We start from the raw sequence: 12,254 nt of genomic DNA, 5'->3' as shown, positions 1-12,254 counted from the left end.
CGCCGGAATGGCAACGAGGATTGGCTCACGGGCCCGGAACGGGGCGGGGAGGGGGGAATACGCCGGCTTTGCGCTTCGTTAAGGATGCGAATCGGGTGTACAGACCGAAGAAAAATGTGTCGGAACAAGCGGAGACGTGCTGTAAAACCAGGATTCCAAATCTGCGGCTAATTGTAAAGTAAATTGAATACGAAACTAAGAACGTCTGGACTTGTTTCTTTTACAAATGCATATCCCAAAAACGTTTGTACGGTATACACTTGGCCGCAGCGATTTTCGACGAGGCTGTTACTTTGGCAACATGGAATCAGCAGACATAGGCTCAATCTTTGTGAACATAGCATAGGCTCGAATTTTCATAATCCACATTTACACTCGAGTGCGGTCCAATTCCTATTCCGCACTTACAATACCGAAGCAGCCCGTTTCAAAAGTTGTCAATTTAAATAGGTTATGTTTCCGGTGATTAGAAGATATTGCCAAGAAGATATCTCTCAGTTTCAACATTCATGTAATTACTAGAAATATAACCTATTTAAAGTGACAACTTTTCAAATGGGCTGCTTCAGTCAATCTGTCTCGGTGAATTTGTGAAAACCAATTTTCTCAACAAAATAAGCCATCGTGGAGTGAAATTGACCGAATCTATGATTCAAATCGTTTAACAGTATCAAGCGATTCGAAACAGGGAATCTCTATCCAAGTTAATGTTTCAAGTTTTGGTGTAGATATTTTTTAATTTCAATTTCCGATAAAATCATGATCGTGACTTAGAGTCGTACGAATTTGACGAATTCCCAATATTCAAGTATCATGTAATCAAGTTAACAAAAAAATATCGTACTTGAGCTCGTTCACCTTCAATTTCACTCTTCACTTTTTCACCGGACTGTACGCGCGCCACATCCTTAAGAGCTGTACGGCGGTGGTATCCGGAGGGGAGTAAAAGAGGAGAAGCTGGCGGGCCACGTGGTGCTTCGGGTCGCAAGGGTGGGGGAAGTGCGGTTCCCCTTCGGCTCTACCGGCAGTTGATAGTTGATACGCGACCCGCGCGCGCAGTGGTCGAGTTTTAACGTCAGTCTCGCACGTTGGCGTCTTGAAAACGGATAGTCGGGCACCTGACGCTCGTCCGTGCCGCTGCAAGCGAATGGATAATAATCCGACACAACCAAGTGCGTCAAGTGTCTCTGTTCAACGTTGTGAATTGTGCGGTGCGACGCGGTGTTGCGATGCCGTCGTGTTCTCCGATGGTTCTGTGAACCGTGATCGGTGGTGTGCACTGTGCAGTTTGTGCCGAGCAATGCTCTGACCGGTGATACAGGTCGTCGGTTAAACCTGCGTGCCGTGAGCTTGCGTCTCTCTCTCTCTCTCTCTCTGTGTGTGTATGTGTGTGCGTGCGTGCGTGCCTCGAAACCTTCCTTACGCACATTTTATCGCGTGATTGGATCCGCTGTGCGTATATTTATAGAAAAAAGGAGAACCCCTTATCGGACGAAACCGCTTTCCCTCAAACCAACGGAACGGAGGATGTATCCAAGCGCCGGGATCAACGCGGCAGCTGTTGCCGCGGCAGCTGCCCGTCATCCGGTGAGAATTTTGTCATTCTCTTGTTTCTATTTTTACACACTTGACGAACGAGAGCATAACCGCGAAAGATTTCCCTCTGAAACGTTCGAATCGTTCGAAACGTTCGGAACGATAAAAATATTGGACGTGCAATTGAAATGAAATTGCCGACCGAAATGAAGAAACTGGCGATTACTATTTTCGCCGGCACCGCCCGCGTTCGCGTTATTCGTCATCGTCGTCACATGCCGCGTTCACCCAGTTGACACAACTGTTGCCGTCGCGTTGCACGAAATGGACGCCGTCGCGTTGATCGACCGCTTCTAAAGTTTGTGCAACCTGTACAAATATTATCGCTCTCTCTCCCCTTTTCACCTCCTCCCCTCCTCCTACCGCCACCGCTGTATTATATTTGTCCTATTTATCATCCAGACGTAAATTCACATGTGTATATTATATTATACATCTATGTTTACCGCGTACACTATTATTAATTTGTTACAACGTTCGTTCGTATTTTTGAACCAGCGGTTTATTGGTACTAACAAGAATATGATCTCTCATCGCGATCGTCGCGTCCTAATCGATGCCGACATATTAATGCCGTTTATCATCGTTTCACGATTTCATTTGACGCTCGTTTCCGGCCTCGGTGATTTCGTTCTATTTTCTTCACATATTTTTCTTCGGGCTTGCATGCGGGACGAACGATAAACGTCTAGAGATTTGACGTAGAATGGTTTATATATTCACGCTATCCCAATTTGCGAGGAAGTCGTATGAGTTTTCAAACTTGATTGCGGCTATTTTCAACGTCGGAAAGTTACGCAGATGTAACGGGAATTCGGAACTCGGGCGTCAAATAACTTCGAAATAGAAAACAAAGTACCATGCTCCGGGAATTTGAAATACCGCACAATTGAATCCGCGATGTTGAACTTCGTATTTTATTATATCTACATCCGGCAAATCGTGTTACACAGCATTCTGTACAGACTTGCAAAAAAAAATAAAATAAAACATCTCCAAGATACCAAAATTCCGAGCAGCTTAACCGAAACGAAACAAACTGACGGTAAAAAGAAAGAGCGTAAAAACTCACCGTTGCAATTTTTAACACGGATGTAAAAAAATCTTTGAACTGCAGTTTCAACACGTCATCGCTGTACGATTCAATTGGAAGCAATTTCGAAGATACGTATTGGTTGTACGTAATAGGCATACAGACTATACTTGTAGCGGCAGCAAACTGTGACGCGTGAACAATGATTCGTCTGGATAACTCGAGATCTCTTTTGCCGTTTCCATTATTTCCTTTTTGTTACAGTCTTGAAGGACGCGCGTACCTCGTACCTACCGTTGTCATTTACTTACGGTCGTTAGATACTTTTGCTAAAACCTTCAACCTTGAATATGTACCTGCTCGGTTCTCCGTTCTGGTGATCGTTATCGATTCGTTTGGTAAAAAACCAGAACAATTTAGTCGTTGAAGCAGCGATCGGTCCCGTTACACACAATTTGTTTTTATATTTCTTCTGTATTCCGTTTGTGTGAAATTGCCAAAATTGCAGTTGTGCCTGTTACATTACAAATAACTTGATTGAACAGTAATTTTTTATACCGCCACATACCGCTGCTACGAGTGAGTTTGCAAGGTACGCGTGTCTTTCGCTTTACCTTTTAATTAAACATGTCTTACCGAATTTCACACCATGCGTCGTTAAGTCAACGTAGCAAAATTCTACATCATTCACCGAGGTGTAATATCCCGGCTCCGTGCCCACGTACTTTTCAGCCGGACGTGATTTCGGCATTAAATTATACCAATGCATACACGGTGTCTTACAAGTTGTACAGCCGAACCGTCGTCGAGGAGAAATGAGCAAGGAAGGAAGGAAAATGGTGCGCCAGGGAGACTGCTCGCTGCACAGGAACGCTGTTCTACATATCTTCTAGAAAGTAAAAGCCTTATAAACCCAGGTTCTACCTGCACGTGCTGCGAGGATGTTTGAACAGTTAACAGCCCTCGTATCTCACCGTCGAGCAGTGGTGTCGCCGTACAAAGAGGGAGGGTGCAACCAAACACCCTTCGCCTCCTCTACACGACCCTCGTACCGGCTTGTAGCTGCTAGGTGTCGGTGCCTGCGAGGGTTGCGTCGCTCGAGCTCCCAGTCAGCGAGCCAGCGATAGATAGATAGATGGATAGATAGATAGATAGATAGATAGATAGATAGATAGATAGAAGCGTCATGAATCGTGACGGGGTGGTTCGGCTGGTCGGTTTGGTTTTCCCCCGAGCCGGGGTCGGGGGGGATTATTTTCATTCCTGGAACCCGGGTTGTTGTCGGGTCGCCGAGGGAGGACAGGGGGACCTACAAAGCGACGACCCCTTATCCCCGAAACGACACTTTTATGAGAGCCGATGGCTTTCGGTAAATTGCCTGTATTTAGGGTGCGTGCGCGCGCGTGTGTGTGTGTGTGTATATATATTATATACACACCGAGCTGGGTATCCATTAGAGGGATTCGATGCAGTCTGTTTCCGTTCATATCCGCCACCGGCAATATTCCCCGCACACTTTTCCACCCCCATCTACGCGCTGCATGTGTGCGTATCGTGGAACTTGCGTGAAAAGTCGAGGACACAAAAGGGATGACGATGGCGCGAAACGATCCGCGGCCTCGTAAACTAATTGAAAGACAATTCCCGCCTGGCTCTGTATTGTATCATATACGTATATACATTGTACTTTGTATGGCTGGCATTACACACACACACACACCGAGTGCTGCATATTGTGGATTCATTCGATCAAAGTTTACTCAATATACAACCAACTCCATCGTTCTCCCCCTGATTCGGTGATATGACTGCCACTGGTATATACATATAAACAACGGTTATTGCAATCGTTTTCAATTGCGTGCCGAATATAAAGGTTGAATGTATTGTAGCTTATAATATAAATTATTGCAATCATCCTATTGGTATCCGTTATTTATGTTTACGGTATTTAATGTTGAGTCTAAACTCAATTCGATGCACGTTATAATGATACACATTTACTTATTTCCTACTTTTCGTGCGAAGAAAATAAAACCTTTCACATGTAGGTATTTAGGTACCGCATATTATTATACCTGTATTGCGATAACGGAGGAGAAGACCGTGTTTCACCGACGGCGTTGAAATTTGCGATGGCAAACAATTGTTGAAATTCTCATTTGTAGTAATTGAATAATTCAAAATAATCTCGTAACGGTCGAGGTTTCGGAAAATCTGTTGACGTGCCGCGATATGTACTTGTTATAAAACCATTAAGGTATTTATGAGCACCAATTAACGCTCGTTAACTACATAACAATAATTAATAATAGAAAAAATATACGAGTCCGGTGCAGAAACGCAATATCCGGAAACCCCAAAAAGTAGGTATATACTGCACACGCAATCATTGAAGGGGAAATCCGAAGAAGACCTTTTTTCAAGTGGCGTAACCTGCACCTTCCACGGAAGGAAGGGAGAGGAAAGATTCGGTGGGTCGAGCACGACGGAGCGAGCTACGAGGAATCGGGGAAAAGGTGCGATCGAACTGCAGCTGCCTGCTTCTGCGTATTGCCCTTCGAGGAAGGTGGAACAAAGGGCCCCTAGGTACCCCGGGGGTCCTCGTCTGGTCCCTCGGGACATCGGCTATTATGTCAGGCGCAGGACTCTCGACCCTGGCAGAGCTGCAGCGAAGGTGGGTTTATGCGTACCTACCCGGATCGCGTTCAAGTCGTATTATATGCATGTGCGACGATCCAGGCGTATATTGGGGTGGAGAGAGAGTCCCTCGTCGACAGGGAAGAAGGAGGGTGGAAGGGCGAACGAAGGGCGAGAACACCCCTGGGGGGCCGAAGAGGGCTTCGGTGCCGATAATATAATCATGACACCATCCCCCAGGACAGCTAGCGCCTACCTACGTGACACTGCATTATATAAATATATGTATATGTGTACACACGCACAGCTTTCGTGCACGCTCACCCTAATCTTGATGAGAATGAGGGACCGACCAGGAGGAGGAGGAGGTGGAGAAGGCCTTTTTCAGAGACACTCAAAAGTCCACAGAGGACATTCCGACGACGATTACGGGTTCGGGGGAATTACCAACGTCAGTTTCGTCGTTTCAAATCGTTCTTATTCTAAACGCCGATAAACATCTTTATCTCTCTCTTTTTTTTTTTCTCTGGGTGGCAGGAACGAAGTGACAATCGAAAAGATTGAGATCGATAAATTATGAAGAGATTCATAGATGAAATTTTCATCGCTCACAATCTGCTAGCTTGAAATTTTCCAGTTTATTGGCCACTGGTGTTGGAAATTTTCTTATAATGGATTTTGTAAGTTTTGTCAAAGAATCTGTAATACCAATTAACTTGATATGTTGTTAAAAGAATTGAATGTTTGACAAAATACTAATCGTATATATTTCGTTGAGAGATGATAATCGCTTTTGAATGAATGTTTTTTTGTGCCTCAAGAAGTTCCGAGCCACGTAAAATAATGCTCTCGATAAAATTTCATATAAATTGAAGCTCGATTTTATCAATCGGTACACATTTTGGAAAGAACTGTAGAGAATAGTGGAAAAACAATGACGATAAAAAGGCTGATGTGATAGGATGCTGTTTATTACATTTTCAATATAATTAACAAAATTACAATTATTTCAAGTAAAAAGTTGCGTATATTCATGCGTACTGATTTACACAACTGCTCACAATTGCTTGTACAAGATACATTTTGCTCTTAATATAATAACGACCGGCATGAAATTGATTAGATATCGTTTCCGATGTACGAGAAACCATAGCCATTACATGAAACCGTATAAGTGAGGTATAACAGAGAATACCGAGATTGAAAGGAGTTTTGGATATAGTCTCGGCGAATCCCCTCGGGTTTGTTTTTCGGTCCTTTCCCCCCGGCTCCCGTAGCAATTCCCCTTAAAGCGAACGATTTTTGTGCTACGTCGTAATTTTCTTCGCTCAGCTCGGACCAGAGATCCGCCAGCGGTAATCCCATTCCGAGAATATTTTTCAGCTCTGTACATACACATTCGTATTTGTATATTATATATACGTATATGCACACACCTATGTACAATACGTACATGTTATTGGTATATACTGGGTGTATATCCGGTGAAAGAGGCTGTACTCGCAAAATTCGGGATCGACCGGGCACGCGTCATCCTTCGGCGGTAGCGGAGAACACGGAGTTGCCTCGGGTGGCCTCTTTCACCGAATACCCTCTGCGGTGAAAGGTTCACCGACGTGGCGAGAAAGGGAGGGAGGGAGAGAGAGAGAGAGCGAATTTGGCCAGCCGAGGAGTCAGTGCTGTGCGGAAAGCCTATTTCTGCAGACGACGCGAGCCATTAACCAATTTACCCGTAATGAGCATAAATCTCATTCTTCTGGCGCTACACACAACTTGACCCACCCAAAGGCCGCACCGCAGCGCAGCAGCTTAGCCCTCGAGCTAATCTGAAAGCCCCTCTTCTCCGACCCCTCGTACCCCATTAGCCGAAGGTACATTCTTCAGTGTGGCAGCAGCAGCAGCAGCAGCAGCAGCAGCGTCATCCACACACACACTTTTCGCACCTTATGTAATATACCCGGGGAAAAGAAACATGCTTACGTACATACAGATATTTTTTTTTTACCCTCTTTTTCTTTTTTCTATCGCATCGTATCATACCGGTGTAAATTTATTTTACCTTCCATACGTATACCTCGTATCCTGTATCGGAAATTCAGCGGATCAAATTCCGGCTGCAAATTGGTTCTCGCCAATCGATAAGGTTCGGCTTTCAATCATCGGGCTGGAAGGGAATGATTCGGCCGTCTCCAAGAATCATTAGTGCTGTACTTTGTTTTGGGACTGGATTAACCTAGACCTTGTATAGACCGCACGAGTTCTTGACACATTAACATCGTCCCTTTGCCAATCACAAACTATACTCATTATAATGAAATCTATTTGTTCAACGAGCCTGCAACACTATTAAAAATAGCTAAATGTACTTAAAATTACAATATTATATTACTTTTACCCAAATCATTTCCCATTTATCAAACAATTTCAGGGACACGGTGTTTTAGCGCAATTGTATCGATCACTTGAAAACCTAACGGGACTGAGTCATTTTACGGAAATTCGATTTACGTGCTCAGGACGAGTTTGCGAGGCGAAAAACTTGTTTACTTTTTCAATCCAATCACAACACCTTCAAAAAAATGACGTTCCCGCGATCTTTTTTTATCCACTAGCGACATTTTTTTCCTTAGTAACGGCAAGATGCCATGGCCGTATAAATAGTTGAAATTTTTGAAAACCTTGCGGAAATTTCGAAGAATTTTCACAGGCTGGAAAAATGAAGGAATTCCAGCCATGGTCAGAAGGGTTTCCGCAGAAAATATCACAACGGTATATATATATCGTGTGTCAATACACGTTCAATGATCACGACGTTTGTAAATTTCTGTAACAACATCGAAATGGCAATTTACAAAAGTTGCCAGGAATCAAAAAGTTTTAGAGTATCCTCAAAATATCTGACCTCTTATTACGAAACAAAAAGAAAAGAAAAAAGTGCACAAAGTTCGTGACTCTTGATGCTGACGCTAGAATTATCATTGAGACAAAACCCGAAACTCGCACTAAAATATGAAGAAGACTTCGATCCACGTGGTAGCCAAAGGCTTTCCGATGCATCGAAAAATGCGCAGAATCTATAGGACTAAACTGATTATTCGGCCGGTCTCTTAATACGCCTCTATCATAAGTGCACAAGCGATCGCGAGGCGTAACTGCAGCAGGATGTGCAACGCGGTGTAAAGCAGGATTTTGCACGGCGGAGCACGTGGGTGTGGATGTGTGCGTTTGTTTACTTGCGTCTATGCGCGTGCGTGTGTGTATATATAGATTATGTACACTGTTCGCAATAATGAGGGGTTTGCACAGACCGAGCACCGACGTTCTTCAAACACCGAGAGCGAGGACAAACAGACCTACGAACGGACAGACAAACACCCCTCCCCCTCCCACTTACCCATGCATGTGTGTCTGTAATACGTGTAACTTATATATAGTACCTACAGCCACCCAATACTTATACGTAGGCACGTGTGTGACTCACCAATGAAGTTCTACCCACCCCTGGCTCTCTCTCTCACTCTCTTTCTCTCTCTCTCTCTTTCTCTTTCTCTCTCCCTCTCGCCGCCCCGAACCCTCGGCGTCGCCCTCGTTCAACAAGCACCATAAGCGATATGGTGGCTAATATTTGCCAGGCTAAGCCCCCAAATACAATACAGTTCTGTTTATTCGTCCCAGAGGTTCTCAACGCGGATCTTGAAAGCTTGAATTTTCTACCAACAGTCCCGTAATACCGCTGCATTGTGCATCCCTTATATTACATTAATATTACATACCTGTGTTTCTGTATATTTTTCCGATAATTATCACGTATTCTCTAGATGCTTGTAATTAACAGGGCGGAATTTACGGGCGGATAAAGTTCTTCGTCGTTCATCGAACAGACCGAGATTTGACTGAATAATTATCGACTCCACGCATTGCGGAGTTTTAAACCAACTTGAACTTGGAATTTTTTCTTTTTTATACTCTGTTATTTCCGTGCTATACGGATTTAACAGAATTACGTGAAAGAGAAATCATGATTAATTTACGCGAATGGAGTTGGTTATATGTATGTATTTGAAGCCGAAAATCCTGCGTCAGATTACCTACGCGAAATCTCAGATAGCAGGATGATTACGGAAGCAAATTCTGGCAGTGACTAATTTTGTTGGATATACATTTAGAAAGTGGTCAGTGTATACACTGATAAAAAACTGTCAGTGGCTTGATTGAATAGCCATTTATTTCCTCAGATCCTACGACATATTTAAGTGATCCGTATAATGTAAATATTCGTTCAACTAAATATTACCTAAACTTTGTCTTTTGTTAGTTGTATTAATTGAAATATTTACCTGTCGTACCGGCGAATGAAATGTTTTATCACGGTTATTATTTAGAAGAATATATATTCAACAAAGTGAGTAACATTTTTGTCTCTGTGTGTAATAAGAATAAGAAATAGTCGACGTGATTTCATATCAAGGTTCGTCGAAATTTGCTAGATATCGTAAAAAACAGTGATGCGATTTTATTTCACTCGATCGATGATGATTTTGTTACCGAATGTGGTTTAATAACCCGCGATAATCGCCACGACTAACGTGTTTGGGTGAATTTCACAATTAAACGACAAACTTTTTTAACGATGCGAGAATGGTAAAACGAATAATTTTCTTCTTACACGCGATAAGTGTACATAAATCGAAGAGAAAATTAAAAATCCATATCCTCAATATGCCATTGAACCAGCTTCGAGCACATGCCGAGTACATATTGCACCTCATACGATTATCACGTGACATCATCTAATATTCCGTGAACTCGTCGGCAAAGATGTGACAAAATGATACAATTAATTAACACCGCACACGTGATCGTGTGTGTATATATCATATGAGTATTAATTCCTGTCACACGTATTCTGCAGATGCTGACGTTACTTCCGGTGTCAGATTATTCCGAATGACGGCTTCTACTCCCTGCTGCGATTGTGCTCAATTCACTCGCTGATAATACATGTACGTGTAAACATGTTATACGTATATGCGACCGAGGTTCGGTTCCCATAAAGCTCCGTAGATACCTGCAGACAGATCTCTACGAAATGATAACGATCTGCTGCCGCTGCGTTCCGCTGCCTGCCTGTAACGTGTCCTCGGTATCGCCTGCCGTTCCATTTTCCAACTTAACAGATTACGTCCCGGCTATATTGTCGTTTCTATTGTTAGATCTTTAGCTTAGCTTCTTCTGCGGACGAGGGAGGATTGACGATATCTGCTCTTGTTACCCAACCGTATTGTATTATTATTTTATCCTCTATTCGAGCAGCTCATTATATATTTACTTTAATTTTTTTATTTTCTCCAAAGTTGGATCAGTCGCCAAAAATTTACTACATTATTGATCTGGGCTCATATATGAAAAATCAACAGTTTTATAAACATCAATTATAATTATTCGTTAAAGTGTTCAATCTTCGTCGAGTAAACTTTTGAAACAGGTTGGAATGCAGCGTTGTTATTATCTCCATCATTCAAATATCTCTTGGAGTTATTCTAATTACAATTGAGAAAATATATAAATGTCCGTTTTTTCTTTATTTTGTAATACAGTTATTCTCCTTGTTTATAAATTATGATTCTGTTGGGACTTTTTCACGTGGTTTTATCACAATTGCGGATAACCGTTGAGGCTTGTGTGTATACGGCGTTAATTGATTAGCGACCACGGATTATTATGAAATCTGAGTGTAAAGAAAGATTGTTTAACGCGGTATTTAGATAAGACAATATAATGCATGAAAAGGGGGTCACTTTGGATATTCCCGATACCGTTATGCTGGTGTCAAGATATAACCACACAGCCAACAATAACAATGCCCCGGTTTTGAGCTACGTATTTAGATATGCATATACCGTTAACATTTCCGTGTCTCTTATTATTACTATGTATTTTTTATTTCAAAGGCGGTACGATAACTATTGCATCAGCTTTTATAGGTTTATAACAGGCGTCAAATAGATACTTATAATATTATGATTACTGGACTGCAGATGTTATCTTTCATCGCGGCTAATTTATCGCAAAAAATCATGTATACGATTTTTCGATCGATCGAAACTTGATCGAAAGATAATTTTTTTTACTCGTTACGAGTTGTAAAAATAATAAATGAATTTCCATTCTATTCTGAAATTTGGTTTTCGGTATTCAAAATGGCGGATCCGACACGGTGATGAAACGATATTTAAATTTTGGATTTTTGGGTTAGACTGAAACTTCGTAAGCCTGAAAATCGTGGAAGACGAAAAAGGTCTATGCATATAGCGTTACACTTCGTCTGCAAAAATTTCACCGTCAGAGTACATTCTTATACTATATTATACATTTTGATAGGAGAATAAGTGTAATAAACATTATGTACACGTGTACAGAGTGAGTATTTAACGGTCGAATGGTCTAACGCGCATGCGAGAAAATTCTAGACCAAAAGCAGTCGTTTCGTCAGGACGACCAACATTTTTGCGGTCGCATACATAGCGGCGACTTAGTCATCTGAACTTGTGACGGTTGGTCATCCTGACAAAACAACCGCTTTTACTCTAGAATGTTCGCGCATGCGCGTTAGATCATCGGACCGTTAGCTACTCACTCTGTACACGTAGTACGTTGTGTTCAATCAATGCTAATTGTTTGTAAAGCTTTCAAACAATACGTCACCATACTAATTACATTTTCCGTTCGCGGAGGAATTCTATGTTCAAATATTTAACTTGTCGCTCTCTTCACGACGGCGTGACGAGACGACAATGAAGGCGACGATGACGATGCGCTTTTTCTCGTCGACAAATCACCGCACTGAGTTTTACGCTATAAATGAATTTCGTCATTTATCGCTCTTTAAAAACCGTCTTCCGTGCAACGTACTTGTGCACGTATATACATTATATGTACATAGACATAGATTATACGTATATTCTATAAGATTATATACCTATAT

At 42.2% G+C, this 12,254-nt stretch overlaps 1 protein-coding gene across 4 annotated transcripts in view; it reads left to right on the top strand.

Annotated features, from left to right (window-relative positions):
• Window positions 1-1,033: 1,033 nt before the first annotated feature.
• The window catches only part of LOC124221455 (protein groucho), a 67,376-nt gene continuing 56,155 nt past the window's right edge, over window positions 1,034-12,254 (top strand). For all 4 annotated transcript variants that reach the window (XM_046631501.2, XM_046631503.2, XM_046631504.2 and 1 more), the window contains exon 1: window positions 1,034-1,587. In XM_046631501.2, the coding sequence (XP_046487457.1) occupies window positions 1,528-1,587 (60 nt within the window). In that variant the 5' untranslated portion in view covers window positions 1,034-1,527. The remainder of the gene's footprint in view (window positions 1,588-12,254) is intronic.

Source organism: Neodiprion pinetum, chromosome 6 (genome assembly GCF_021155775.2).
Source record: "Neodiprion pinetum isolate iyNeoPine1 chromosome 6, iyNeoPine1.2, whole genome shotgun sequence".
NCBI lineage: Eukaryota > Metazoa > Arthropoda > Insecta > Hymenoptera > Diprionidae > Neodiprion > Neodiprion pinetum.
The sequence above is the reverse complement of the archived record's forward strand: the minus strand, read 5'-3'. Positions and strand labels throughout refer to the sequence as shown.